Source organism: Oncorhynchus gorbuscha, linkage group LG12, assembly GCF_021184085.1.
Source record: "Oncorhynchus gorbuscha isolate QuinsamMale2020 ecotype Even-year linkage group LG12, OgorEven_v1.0, whole genome shotgun sequence".
In the NCBI taxonomy this organism is placed as follows: Eukaryota; Metazoa; Chordata; class Actinopteri; order Salmoniformes; family Salmonidae; genus Oncorhynchus; species Oncorhynchus gorbuscha.
This window is the reverse complement of record NC_060184.1, coordinates 61,113,818-61,129,500: the sequence shown is the minus strand read 5'-3', so window position 1 is coordinate 61,129,500 and position 15,683 is coordinate 61,113,818. Positions and strand designations below refer to the sequence as shown.

At 41.1% G+C, this 15,683-nt stretch overlaps 1 protein-coding gene across 1 annotated transcript; it reads right to left on the bottom strand.

The window, feature by feature from the left end:
* Positions 1-914: 914 nt before the first annotated feature.
* On the bottom strand, positions 915-14,964 carry rnpc3 (RNA-binding region (RNP1, RRM) containing 3). The gene is given in 17 exon segments (XM_046292519.1): positions 915-1,040; positions 1,829-1,904; positions 2,138-2,270; positions 2,427-2,485; positions 2,652-2,746; positions 3,183-3,362; positions 4,971-5,131; positions 5,916-6,041; positions 6,390-6,512; positions 6,514-6,530; positions 6,838-6,906; positions 9,643-9,754; positions 10,784-10,873; positions 10,965-11,074; positions 11,175-11,222; positions 13,522-13,681; positions 14,826-14,964. Coding segments are annotated over 16 exon segments (1,563 nt in total). The 5' UTR covers positions 14,834-14,964; the 3' UTR covers positions 915-1,040; positions 1,829-1,832.
* Positions 14,965-15,683: the final 719 nt, after the last annotated feature.

Below are 15,683 nucleotides of genomic sequence, written 5' to 3'. Positions count from 1 at the left end.
CCATGTAAAATGAAGGCCTGCAAAGCTTACAGATTTAAGTCTAATAGCATGAGATGAGTAGACAAACATCAGAGTGCAATGTGTAGACCCACTGAGTGGACATTCTGAACCTTGTTTGAAGTCACACGACCTTGGAGCTATTGAAATTTAAATGTAAAAAAAAGTTTGTTCACGTGCCCTAACTAATTCAACTAGGAATACAAGACGCTGCTCACATTTCCACATGTTTATTAGCTTTGGAAAGCAAATGAATGTCTAAATCGTGAAAATAAGACCTGTGCAATGTTGTGCGCAATTTTTCCAAAATCATGACACTTAGTCTGTGGCTCAAGTGGTTTGAAAGCTATTGAAGTTTGAAAGAGCGAATATCCGTTGAATACCAAAATTGTCAGTTCTTTACCTCGGTGCATGGAACTGACAATACAAGAAACCTGATTTTAATAATAAACCATGTCTGTTTTAATTGCAATGCTCACCTTCCTCCAGTGTGCACTTTGCTCCATCCCCAATATAATCTAGCAATCATCATGAATCCAGAGTACAGCCAGCAGGGTACAGCCACGTTGACGGACTCAGTCTCTGCCCACCAGCATCTTTCACAGTCCGTGTTTGTTTGCTTGTTTGTTTATCTCGTCTCGTCAGGAGTGTGTTACTTTAGTCTACAGCGTTGACACCACCATCTGTTGCTGCAGCTCACAGCCAATTCAGATTTCAAATTGCTTTCACTGTCTATATTTACCTACTCTCTCTCTCCTGTTCAGTTCTCACTTTCTCTGAGGTAAAAAAATTCCTGTGACCCTACAGATAGTTCACCAATGATACAAAATTGTGTAAATTCATATCTCTATTTTCTAATTAGGCAACTTTGACATTGTGTGATTATGTAACATGTACCAAAAAAAAACAAGACCTTACAGTGGACTAGAAGGCATTTATAGACAGACAATACATATATAAAAAATATTTTATTTAAAATAAAATAAAACTGAAGAAATTATATTCCTAACGTGTTGTCTTCAGTTTGCAGAGGATTCCATCACCTGTAGTTCAGAACCAAACAGGGGAGACGTCAAATATTGAATTCACACAGATTAAAAACACTACATCTCACAGCAACATATATATATATATTTTTTTTATTATCAGGGGAGAAGAACATTTCAGGTAAATAACACTGACTCCAGGCGCTACAATTGATGCAAGAATCAGTGTTGGAAGGATACAAACAGGTGTGTATCATGTCCCTCATCAGAAAAGAAAAACCCATAAGCCTGTATACTGTGATTTCTTTAAAAAAATGTATGTTAGGCAGTTAGGTTGTAACCTATCATTATAAAACTACTTGATTTCACTGGATATTTACATTTAAGTCATTTAGCAGACGCTCTTATCAGAGCTATGCTTAATGTTTGGCATTTTAACTACAAGATCATTTCCGAACGGCATGGTTGTCTATGGGTCTAATGTGTACCAAAAGGAGGAAAACACAGGTATTGTGATGGTATGATGTGCTTTGGAAAGGATATGACAGAATCAGAAGGATACGAATGGTACTGACTGCTGGGCCACACTATCACCATGTAACTTCAACTTGACATCAATATCTTCAACAAAAAATTTAAAGATACAGATAGTTTTAGATAAATATAGGGATCATGTTTTAGATACAGAACTATTATAATTTCACAAATAAATAGGCCTAATCTGAGAAGTTCAAGCTATCTTTGAATCAACACAGGAGTTATATTTCAAGAGTTCCATTTCTCTTTTTCAAAAGTCAGTGAGACAACATAATTTGGACCTAGAGGAGCAGAAGAACCCTTCTCACCTGTTCATCGGGTTCGTTTGGGTCCTTTCTTGGGGTCTGGGGTGTCCGCTTTAGGTCTGGCAGACCTGGCAAACGACTGGAAGGCCTGAGTTAAGGTCTGAAAGAGTTCAAATATTGTACAGGAAGCATCACACAAACTGATCCACTAAGCGTAATATGCATCTCTGAAGAATTTCAAAACCAACCTAGCTTTATAACTGTTAAAACTGTTATGATTACATTTTTTAAACGAATTAAACAAGTATATTCTTAATGATTGTTGAAAGTATATATTTGTCTGTTTTATAAGTGATTAGAAGTAAAGGATACAACGACGAGGGGCTTGTCATAGAGGACGTAACCGTTGGTGTCTCTCAGGGCCTTCTCTGCACTCCTCTCACTTGGGAGACCAACGAATGCCTGGCCCTTCATACGACCCTCCTTCATCAGCACTATGTCAAACCTTAGGCAGAGACAAGGGAGAGGTTATTGTCACTGATACCTAGTCTACACATTCCCTATGTCAAACCTGGGGGAGAGAAGTGACGCAGATCATTCTCATGAAGATATCCTAAATATTTGAAGCGCCGTACACTGCAAGAAATGTCTTCATACATACATATTTCTCTCTGCCTCAGATGAAACGTCGATGTATCGCCCATAGATGTATTTCAGATCCTGCAATACAGAGAACAAACAGCTACCATCAACATAGTCATCTTATCACCACATTGTACATGATTTGATGCAATTAGACGGTAGAAGCAGAAGACGAGAAGCAAATGTGTGTAAACTAAACATACATATTGAAAGTTTGTCAACTCTATAGTATAAAGGTACCTACTTTCTCTTCTACTGACTTGGCGATATTCTTCACGTAAAGTCTGCTGGTCGGCTCTCCAGGTTCATAATTTTTATACACGGACATCCTTTTTATCTCTGGTTTAAAAGAGGTAAGAGAAGAACCCAGTCAACCCCAGTCCTACTTCAATAAACACAGCTACAGAAGACCACGGGGGTGCCTCTGCCAATCTGATGGCAATTCAAACCTTATTTCAATTCAAGGCCAAACATTGAGTCACTCCCTACAGTCAGAACACATTGCTACATTAAAAAGGCATGTTTGATCTCAACACCCCCATTTTCTTTTCCATTTGATCTTTATAAACAAGTGAGCTGGAACCAAACAGCCAGCCTGGCAGACCCATTGCCAACAACGCTTCACAACAGTTACAAATCCAGACACTACGCATTTCTCTCAAACTTTGAAATGCTTAGAGTGGTGTAGTGGTCTGGGTAAAGTGAGAAGTGTACCGTCTCGGTCTGTTGATCAAATGCTGTAGTAACAGACTAGTGATCTGGTAGGTAAGTGTACCGTCTCTGGACAGCCGTCCCTTATCCAGTTCCTTCCTGGAGATGACATCAGAGGGGACATCCTCGTCCTCATCACTGTCCTCCTCCAGTTGGGAGGCCTGGGCGGCAGGGTAGATCTTCCCAAAGCCCTCCCCTGGATCCTCCTCTGTAGTGGTGGTGGCCTGCATCTCCTCAGCTGCTACTGGGACAAATAGGGGATTATTAGTCTCAAATGTCATGTTAAATTTGGCTTATGTAATAAACACATTGGAAACCTTATGTGTTTAGGCTGAATGAGTGGACAAGCTGCAATAAATGATACGTTTGTTAAAGCATTGGTTGACTGCTACTGTTATGCAGACAGTTTTAAAACAAAGCATTCAGCAGGCACTGCTCCATGGAACTTTCACTTGAGGAAAAAAGTATTTTGGAACTGTAGCCTGGAGGTTAACTCGGAGGTGCGCACGCACACACACACAAAATGATGAAGAGCAGCGAGCTTATACAAATCCTCTGGAAACTTGTCACACACATCCAGCTTCCGCGTGCTCGCCCACCACCACGGAACGCCAGCGCTGTTCTGATACGTTCTCAGTAGAGAACTAGATCCTTTTTTCAAATGATCCTCCTCATCACACCCCAACCCCCTTCACATAATTTAAAACGGGTTGTTTATCAGTGCCCCAAAACAAGACTAATCCAAAAACCAACCTGCCACAGTTTGTCTTCTATGCGTTAGACAATCTTTTGCCCTGGATTTTTTTAGATACGTTTTATTTCTCGGGAGTTGGGACGAGAGTGGATTCATGGGAAGAGGGTGGCTTATAAGAGACGGAAGATAAGACAAGCTGAGACAGCCAGTCAGGGTGGCAGGTGATGACAACAGTGCCAAAAGATGACATTTCTTTAATCCTGATAGTGAAACACCTTCCTGCTTTGATAATTCTATAGCGCATTCTATAGAAGCCTTGAAATACAATACAGCATATCCTGTGATTCCTCTAGGGGTGCGGCAACTGATTGAAATTAATCCATGTATTGTAAACATGGAATCACAGATGTTCCAATTAAAATTCATTTTACATAATTCTATGAGTACTCATTATTACCATTCAAAATGTGCTAAAATATGCTAAAGCTGTATTATAACCTTTGTGTGGCCTATAATATTATCTTCTCAATTTTTTAAGTTGACATGTTAAATTCCCCCTTGGAACTGTTCTTCCAGTCTCAAGGAATAGAAGCTTCATCTAGGGGTAGCAGGTAGCCTAACGGTTAAGAGCATTGGGGCAGTAACCGAAAGGTTGCTGGTTCCAATCCCCGAGCTGACTAGATGAAGAATCTGTCAATGTGCCCTTGAGCAAGACACTTAACCCTAATTGCTCCTGTAAGTCGCTCTGGATAAGAGTGTCTGCTAAATGATGTGCAAATGAACTTTTAACAAGGCACACCCGTTAATTTAAATGAATACCTCATGAAGCTGGTTGAGAGAATGCTAAGAGTGTTCAAAGCTGTCATCAAGGCAAAGGGTGGCTACATTTACTACTATTATTCTACAATAAAGAATATAGAAAAACTCGTGAGTAGGTGTCCCAATTTTTGACTGGTACTGTAAATGACTTCATTTTGAAATGGCACCCTATTCCCTATATAGTGCACTCCTTTTGACCAAAGCCAAATGTAGTGTACTATATAGGAAATAGGGTGCCATTTTGGATGTAACCTTAGACCACTGAAACTGTAGGTAGTCGGTGTGTTTCCCAGAGCTGTGCAGCCTGGCCCTGTGGCGAGTCCGAGTTGATGGCCCTACCTTCAGCCTCCTCAGTGGGCTCCTGTGGCTGGGTGGAGTTGCCTCCTCCTCCTTCCAGTATGGCTGACACGTCTGCTGAAATGTGGAACTCAATCTTCTTCTGTCCGCAGGGTTGGGGCTGCTCAAACACATCTGATGGCTGCAAGATGGGCCCTGGAGCACTGAGACCACAAGAAAGCTAAAATACACACTAAACACCAGGGTCTGATACAAGAAAGCTAACATACCCCACTAAACACCAGGGTCTGATACAAGGTCTAAACACCAGGGATACAAGAAAGCTAACATACCCCACTAAACACCAGGGTCTGATACAAGAAAGCTAACATACCCCACTAAACACCAGGGTCTGATACAAGAAAGCTAACATACCCCACTAAACACCAGGGTCTGATACAAGAAAGCTAACATACCCCACTAAACACCAGGGTCTGATACAAGAAAGCTAACATACCCCACTAAACACCAGGGTCTGATACAAGAAAGCTAACATACCCCACTAAACACCAGGGTCTGATACAAGAAAGCTAACATACCCCACTAAACACCAGAGTCTGGCACTGGGCACAGTAAACTGTATTTATCTGTGAATCTAGCTAGTTTATCTTTTTTTCTGGACAGCTTGATATTTCCCAGGCCACTGAGTAGACATTTTAGGGTGCATTTGTTGTATTTCTACTCTCTTCAAACTGAGTTTGTGGTCTGATCTGTTTTGGGGTTACACAAGGTGCAGGCAGATATCCAATATGCAGTCAAAGCCACATTGGCGGACTATTACGAGTGAGAAATGTCTGGAAGGAGGATAAATCCTTCACAGCTAGTTGTGTTGTCTGGCCCTTCAGACAGACAACCCTGTACCTTTCAAACAGAAAACTGCATATTTTAAAGTTGAGAATAGATTAAGAAGAAAAGGGAGAGGGTTGATGTGCATGAGCGGCTGGGTACCTCTGAGATTCAGGCTTGGGGACAAAGAGAAGGTCCTTGAACTTGGGTTTCTTTCTCTTGGAGGACACTTTAGTTCTCAGAGGTCTCTTGCATGCTTGGTTGACCAGACCCATCAGGCGAATCATCCTGGAGAAGAAATCAACAAAAGAAAATAAAGGCAGCCTAGACATTCATGCCACTGTGCAAATGATGACTGCTCTAGAAATGGCACAGGGGAAATAGTGGTATACTGTGAAATATTGTCAGAATAATGTGACTCAACATTCATTGCAACAACCCATTTGGATATGCTTGAGCAAATTCCTAGCGGAGAAGAAAAAAAAACACAGGTACAACACAAAAACGCCAAAATCTCATCTCTTGTAATCATTTGGCTTGAGACCAAAATGCATTGACGGGGGGCAGCCTCTAAACTGACTTTATTGGTTGAAATTTCAATCAATCGCCAATAAAGTTGTGTGATTGGTCCCTCACCTCTCTTTGTCCTCGTCATCTCCACTCTCATACTCAGACCCCTCCTCGCTGGAGAGGTCCATCTCATCTGCTGGTAAGGGGGGGTAGTGGGGAGGATAGGGGGGCGGCATTGGTGGAGGGGGGGGCAGGATGCATCTCATACTAAGGGTAGAAAGAGAGAGTATATTCATTGAGGCCTGAATTTACAAGACCTACAGTACACAATCACACACAAAGTTGTAACACTAGTCTACATCCACAGATGGGTTTGAAATCTAACTAGTGTAGAATATACAGGTATTGGACAATCTAGTCTAGTTGTGACAATAATCTGGGTCTTTCGGAGTATGGTTCCCGTAATCTAGCTATTGAACAATCTATAGATTATTAATCTGTGTTCTAGAATATGAAATGAAGCTAGTATATAATCTACTAATCTGTGTGTTGGAGTGTGATCCGGTAATCTCACCATCGGAGGTCTTGCTGTGATGGGGCCGAACGGAGACGGTAGGTTCATCTTGTTCATCAGGTGAAGGACCTGTTGGATGACAACACACTGTACTGTAGCACCCAGACTACAATGCTCCACTTCTTAAAGGCTTACCTAGCTGAAGCTCTGAATCAAATTATTTATTGTAAAACGTCTGGGCGGATTGGCGTGACTGTGCTAATATCACAAACACACTAGCAACCAGGCCCCCAGTGTCCGGTCTGGAGCGCGAAGTCACAAGCTCTGCTAGGCGGCTAAATGCGTAAATTATGATCGCCCCCCCCAAAAAATTTGGGCTGCCGTTTTGGATTTTAAAGTTTGTTTATTATGATAGAGTTCAATCCCCACAGTGAATTATTTGAACGTTCAGTACAAATGTAAATATTTTATGAAACAGTGATCCATTCTGACTACTACATTTGTCGTCATACATGCTGACACAAACTAATCACGGGTGAGTAGGCTTCGAGGAGGCTATAGTAGACCCTCTGTCAGGATGAAACAATTACATCGACCATGATCCTTTGCTAGTTATGGCCACTCTCACCATGATCCTTAAGAGATTTTTTGGTGCCAATAGGGCACAATTCAAATTGAAATACTTCTGGCTTCATGCGCCAACGGGAGTTTTTAATAGGAATACGTGGATGACATCAGCACTAGAGGTCGACTGATTAATCGGCATGGCCAGTTAATTAGGGTCGATTTCAAGTTTTCATAACAATCGGTAATCTGCCTTTTTTGAATGCCGATTATGGCCGATTACATTGCAATCCACGAGGAGACTGCGTGGGCAGGCTGACCACCGGTTACGCGAGTGCAGCATCAAAAGAACCTTGTGGCAGCAAGGAGCCAAGGTAAGTTGCTAGCTAGCATTAAACTTACCTTATAAAAAACAATCTTCACATAATCACTAGTTAACTACACATGGTTGATGATATTACTAGGTTAGCTAGTTTGTTCTGTGTTGCATATAATCAATGCAGTGCCTGTTAATTTATCCTCGAATCGCAGCCTCCTTCAGCTACGCCAAACGGGTGATGATTTAACAAAAGCGTATTCGCGAAAAAAGCACATTCGTTGCAATAATGTACCTAAACATGAACATCAATGCCTTTCTTAAAATCAATACACGTATACTCTTTAAACCTGCATATGTAGTTAAAAGAAATTCAAGTTAGCAGGCAATATTAACTAGGGAAATGGTGTCACTCCTCATGCGTTCAGTGCAAGCAGAGTCAGGGTATATGCAGCAGTTTGGGCCGCCTGGCTTGTTGAACTGTTGAACGGCCATTTATTCCTAACAAAGACTAATTAATTTGCCAGAATTGTACATAATTATGACATAACATTGAAGGTTGTGCAATGTAACAGCAAAATTTAGACTTAGGGCTGCCACCTGTTCAATAAAATACAGAACGGTTCTGTATTTCACTGAAAGAATAAGCGTTTTGTTTTCAAAATGAAAGTTTCCGGATTTGACCATATTAATGACCAAAGGCTCATTTTCCTGTGTGTTTATTATCCTATAATAAAGTATATGATTTGATATAGCAGTCTGACTGAGTGGTGGAAGGCAGCAGCAGGCTCGCAAGCATTCATTCAAACAGCAGCTCTTAACAATGCTTGAAGCACAGCCCTGTTTATGACTTCAAGCCTATCAACTCCCGAGATTAGGCTGGCAATACTAAAGTGCCTATAAGAACATCCAATAGTCAAAGGTATATGAAATAGAAATGGTATAGAGAGAAATAGTCCTATAATAACTACAACCTAAAACGTCTTAACTGGGAATATTGAAGACTCATGTTCTGAGCAAGGAACTTAAACGTTAGCTTTTTTACATGACAGATATTGCACTTTTACTTTTTTTTGTGTTTTTGCATTATTTAAACTAAATTGAATATGTTTCACTATTTATTTGAGAATAAATTGATTTTCTTTATGTATTATATTAAGTTAAAATAAAAGTGTTCATTCAGTATTATTGTAATTGTCATGATTACATATGCAAACATACATATACACACATACATATATATATTTTAAAAAATGTCAGATTAATCGGTATCGGCATTTTTGGGTCCTCCAATAATCGGTACTGGCATTGAAAAGTCATAATCGGTCGACCTCTAATCAGCATTATCACCATCTACTGGTTTTGACATTATGCTAGCAACACAAACACACTGTCATTGTGACCTCAGCTCCATATGCAACACAGATTGCAAGGAGAGCATATGTTTGCAACATTTACCCATGGAACTATACAGTGGGTGAGGTACTGATTGACGAGAGTGCCTGCATTGTTAGGACAATGGCCTGCTCTTCCACAACACACTCGCGCCACCAAGAGACCATTATGAGCTACTGCAAATGTGAATAGTTCCCACAGAGTAAGAAGGGCAGTCCAGCAGCATGGAGGCAAATGTTAAACCCTTTACTCATGCCTCCCACTTAGTCTTAAAATTTGCAACGCACCCTCAATTGTAATTTCCAAGGCAAATGTTTTCTGTTAGATCTTTAAAGTGTGTTGGATGTGGTCAAAAAAAACACAGGGGATACATTTTTTTTGTAATGTTCTAAGTCAATTTGGACCTCTTATAACAATATATAAATGTTATTTTGTTAACACAATTGTTTCCACAGTTAGGACATCTAACTGTGGAATAAATAAAAGCAGAGATATTAGGAATAATATATATTTGAATAAATACATTTCACAGCATGATTTCCGAAATAAACCAACACCGAAGGAAATATCACTTTGCAGGATGTACTCACCTGAACGTAAAAGTTTGGTACGCTCAGAAGGGCATGTGTTATGTTTGTCAGAATCCCATTCGAAGGAGGTGGATATAAATATTTCAGACTGGGATTTGATTGAAATTTCAACCTGCAGCAAATGCGGGACAGAAAAAGCAACAGGAAAGAGAATAATTAGCACATAAAACATGTCAAGCGCTACCTACAAACGTACGGTCTCCCAACACGCAAAAATAATACCAGAAACAATATATGTCTAAATAATGGGGCCGCATAAATACGTAAGCAGGCAACCGAGGTTTAGTAGCGGGCTTTGGCTGCCTTTCTCCTTAACAACCTGCACAGCATGCGCCTGAAATACACTCAATATCACACTTCCTCTTCAGGGACATTGGGAACAGTATGCCATCTCAGCATCTATTCAAGGTCTGTTCTTGTGTAATGACTAAGGTCCGAGCTTAGGCTAGGCCCTGTTCTGTGCTGGGCCAGCCATAGAGGCATTCAATTCAAAGTATATTTACACTCAGGGGGAGGCTTTTAATTTTAAAAAGCCATTACCAGCATCAAAAAGTATACTTTGTAACTGAATGTGCAGGGAACATGAACTCAATGGGCCACTTTCCTGGAATAAGCCTATTCCTGGACTAAAAAACACTAAGTATAGGACTGAGAAACCGTCCCTAAAGAACAAGTTGCTGCAAGTCTTGCTGTAGGCTTACTGGAGCTTCAAAGCCAAGTAATTACAAAAAATGACTGTACACATGCATTTCATCCAACAACGATTATGCACATACCCTCAAATAACTGACAGACAAATCAACCTCCAATGTGTGTGATGTGTAGGATAGGTGACTTCTCATAGTGGCATGACACCTTATACCTCAGCCCTGAGTGTCTTTATCAAAGGCCACCTGGTGCCACCAACTGGCAGCGGCAGATGGCCTGCCACTGCTGATGTCACTGCCGAGCACCAAGCCACAGACCTGACCTGCCATTGCTGATGTGCTCAGCCACAGACCTGAGACCTGGGGTTATAATTGGACATGAGAATGCTGACAGCTCCTCATTGGAGATTCCGGCCGAGTCTTAGTCAGTCTCGCCCCAGGCAGCACACACACAGCATCAGTCTCAAGACACACACATGCACGCACACAATTACCCGAGTTTGGGTGCAGTGCCAGTCTCTATTAGTGGTATACTCGGTGGTGTCACTTCCTTTTTCCTCTTCACATCTTTGCCATCTGTTGCACTGAGAACAATAAAGGGTTTAATACACACTAGACAAGTTTTGCTTTACAATTGAACATATTTGACTGCCTCACCTAGTTGAAGTAAATTACCTGTCTGACACAGGTGGGTCTTTCAGCACTGTCACATGTTCCTGGTCTTTGGCAAACTCCACCACCAGGGTATGGTTGAGGATCTGTAGCTGGTGAAGCCTGCTCAGAGCCTGCAGGACAGGGTAGAGAATACAGGTTTTACTAGAACACTAATTTACATCATGTAATATAATAATGAACTGCTACTGAAGGCAGAAATAATTAGCCTACCTTTGCTGCAGACTTTTCACTCGCAAATGTTGCAAAGGCTGTGTGTCTCTGGAGGTATAAGGATTGAATTGCATTAGCACGGGAACCGCTAAAGCAGTCATTGTGATGGTTCATGATTTTGTAGTTATTTATTACTCTGCCATTTAAGTCAATATCAACCCTGGACTTTTCCTAAATAAGTCTAAACAACACACCGTTGGTGCTAAAATCGTAATATCATAAAAAGAAATAGAGCCAGAACCAGTTTGAGGAGGACAAGTCATTGTTTTGTATTGTTTTCCCCACTGCCTCTCCTTCTCTGATAATCACACCAATAATTGCCATAAAACTGAATCTAAACTATACCAAAATGAAACATACAAAAGTATGTGGACACTCCTTCAAATTAGTGGATTTGGATATTTCAGCCACACCCGTTGCTAACAGGTGTATAACATCGAGCACACCGCCATGCAATCTCCATAGACAAACACTGACAATAGAATAGCCTTATGGAAGAGCTCAGTGACTTTCAACGTGGCACATCATAAGATGCCACCTTTCCAACAAGTCAGTTCATCAAATTTCTGCCCTTCTAGAGCTGTTCCGGTCAACTGTTAGCGCTGTTATTGTCAAGTGGAAACGTCTAGGAGAAACAACGGCTCAGCAGCGTAGTGGTAGGCCACACAAGCTCACAGAACGGGATCACTAAGTGCTGAAGTGTGTAAAAATCGTTTGTCCTCAGTTGCAACACTCACTACCGAGTTCCAAACTGCCTCTGGAAGCAACGTCAGGACAAGAACTGTTCGTCGGGAGCCTAAGATCACCATGCGCAATGCCAACAGTCAGCTGGAGTAGTGTAAGCTCGCCGCCATTGGACTCTGGAGAAGTGGAAATGCATTCTCCAGTATGATGGGGAGAAAAGGGGAGAATGGGTGAGTTGATGAGCGAGGGGAAGTGAACGATGCATAATTATGTAATCACCAATTATTGTACTGATCCATTCTAATCTAAAAATTGTATGTACCCTACTTCAGTCCACTAAATAAAAGCAGTCTTATCAGTCTACTCTGGCCATACTTGGAGTAGGCTACACAGTTTTAGTAGGCAGAATTGTACATGCCGAACGGCTTTCAATATCTGTGAAAATATCTACATCGGGCAGCAGGTGAGCGAATTTCTTAACTTCACTGTCATTGGCGAACAAGTTGCTTGCAGAGGAAACAAGTCTGGACGGCACCATGAACAAAGTGAGAGGCAAGTTCCTTCCCGCTGCACATAAGGCACCCCGGCACAGCCGTACAACGGTGCCGAAGAATGACAAGACAACAGGAACACAAAGAGAAAACCGGAGAATATTATGCACTACAACCAAACAAAAGTATGTCAAAGTGTGTCAAGGAAGTGAAAGTTACGAAATTTGTGTCAACTGCTAGGACAAGGGATAACAGCTAAATGAAATCCAACTGATGCCATTGCCTGAAGATGTACACAATACAAGCACGTAGCTGACAATTGACTATTTTTGACTGCCATCATATCGACACATTCATTATAATGCAATTATTACATTTGTGCCAAGGTTCACTATTTATCAAGGCCACTTTGCACTTATAGGCTATGAAATATATAAATTACACTGTTAGAATGCTGCAGTCAGAATTGGTGCTCATTAGCTTGAAGGTGGTCGGTCCATCGAGGCCCAGCGGTTTTGAATGAATGTACAATTGTTGTAAAAAAATAAAAATAATAATAATAAAGATTTTTTTCCACCTTTATTTAACCAGGTAGACTAGTTGAGAACACCTTTATTTAACCAGGTCGGCTAGTTGAGAACAAGTTCTCATTTACAACTGCGACCTGGCCAAGATAAAGCAAAGCAGTGCGACACAAAGAACAACACAGTTACAAATGGGATGAACAAACATGCAGTCAATAATACAATAGAAAAGGCCTATATACAGTGTGTGCAAATGAGGTAAGGGAGGTAAGGCAATAAATAGGCCATAGTGGCGAGATAATTACAATATAGCAATTAAACACTGGAGTGATAGATGTGCAGAAGATGAGTGTGCAAGTAGAGATACAGGGGTGCAAAGGAGCAAAATAAATCAAATAAATAACAGTATGGGGGATGAGGCAGTTGGATGGGTGCAGTGATCTGTGAGCTGCTGACAGCTGGTGCTTAAAGTTAGTGTTAGTGAGGGAGATATGAGTCTCCAGCTTCAGTGATGTATTAAATGTGCTATTGGATTGTGTTTTATGATGTCATGTTGTTTTGTTGTCATGATGGTGAAAACTCTACTGTTTTAAGACAGTAGCCACCTAAGACTGAAGATACGGCAGTGGGCTACATGGTCTGACCTACCAGTACTCCTTTATCAGAGAACACTCTGACTCCCACGGCACCAAAGTACTTGAGTAGATCCTGCTTCTCATCCCTGGACAGGTCAGCAGGGAGATGGCGGATGATCAGAGTTCTACTTTTCCTCGACTGGACCAACTCCTCGTCCTCACCCGCCATAGCGCTGTCAGAGACAGATCAGAATATGTTGACTAACCCGGTAACATTACCTGGGGATAGAAAAAGAAAGCTAACGAGCTACGGGACTTAATGTTACTGTTGAGGGAGGGATGAATGCAATATGGTGGCTTGCAAGTATGCATCTGCAATGGTGTGAACCTTTTGTCTCCATTACTTTATCTGTAGTGATTTATAGGAACTGGGCTTTTACCTACCCTGTGTTCCAGATCAGAGTGCAGATAAAGAAGAATCAATGACAAGGCTGGGAAATAACCTACATTGAGAGACCAACCTGTGCTGGCTAGCTAGTTGCTGTTGTGTACAGTTAACTGTCAAAATAGAGGAAATTCCAACATAAAGTGTGTTATTAATATGGTGTTGGGCCACGAGCCAGAAAATATTCAATGTGCGACACTATTCAGGATGCGACACTATTCTTCCACAAGAAATTCCATCATTTGGTGTTTTGTTGATGGTGGTAATCTCAGGCACATCTCAAGAATCTCCCAGAAGTGTTCATTTGGGTTGAGATTTGGTGACTGAGATCGTCACGGCATATGGTTTACATCGTTTTCATGCTAATCAAACCATTCAGTGACCTGTGGATGGGGGCATAGCCATGGTAGCAAAATGCATCATACCAAATGTATTCTTAAAGTTATAGATCTTAAATGGAATGTTCCTTTAAACAACTCAATAACCACACCTGTGTGGAGGAACCTGCTTTCAATAGACCTTGTATTCCTCATTTACTCAAGCGTTAACATTATCTTGGCAGGGTATAATTTGTGGAACGTTCCAACGGGAATCTGTTCCAAAAACTTCGTAAAGTACAAGGTTGCCAACAAACAACGCATACAAAGTAGCATGACCAATTCACCTAGCTGCAGAATAGGCATCAACTAACAACGTCGCTTATTCTTAACGTTTGTCCATAGACTACCAGAGTGAGGACAAACATTTTTCGGAATATACGTTGGGAGTGAAAAACGTAATTAAAAAGCCCACGGCCTACGTTACCGGGTATCTTATTCTGCCGCTATACAACTTTGTATGCGTTGTTTGTTGGCAGCCTTGTTATTTACGACGTTTTTGCAACAGATTCCTGTTTGAATGTTCCACAAATGATCCCCACCCGTTAACGTTACCTATACATTGATCAGCGAAATGAAACCAGCTAGTTCATCCTCTGAAATCCTCCCGGCCTGCCAAACAAAACCCACACCGGCATGATATCCAAAATATCAAAGATGTATTTGGCTATCCCTTTCTGATAGCTAATATCCCACAGCGTCCAGACACAGATCTAACATTTTGTCGATTAACTCAATTCAGACTCTGAGGTAGGTAGCTAGCTATATAGATATTGGACCTGCATCAGCTAGACAAGCTGATATTTGTAACTAGCGTTTAATTCACATTCTCCACCATTTAATGTCGTACATGTTGCTATAACATTACAACAAGTCATTCAATGAGTAGCTCATTGTAATGAAATGCATTTATGAATTTAAAGAACTGTTTTCGCCACATACCTGATAGCTAATATAGGTTTTCTTGCAGCCAGGAGCGCATGCGAACCACTTCCGCCCAAAATGATCGATGATTGGATGTTTACATATTTGACCGCCTACCAAGCGTTCAAAGTCTGTTGGTTAAGCAGGATGTCCATCACTAGGATTATTTACTTGAGTGTATCGCTTTCCTTTCACCAGTAGAGGTCAACATTATCAATAAAATAGTCAGGTCCCTAAAGTTGATGAACTGTGAGAAAATAGAGGTTTTCGCTTGAAACCCATTGCACAAAGCACATCACAGTATTGTAGGTATACTCACCGTTTTATTTGTCTTTGATTGTCTAGAGATACTACTAAGAAGACACAGACAACTGAAAGTAAATGTTATTACTTAGTTGGTCTGGGTAATGAGGAACAACAACCCCTGAAACTATTGTAGACAAGACAATGAATCCAGTATTAATATATATTTCCTCAACTACCCCAGTT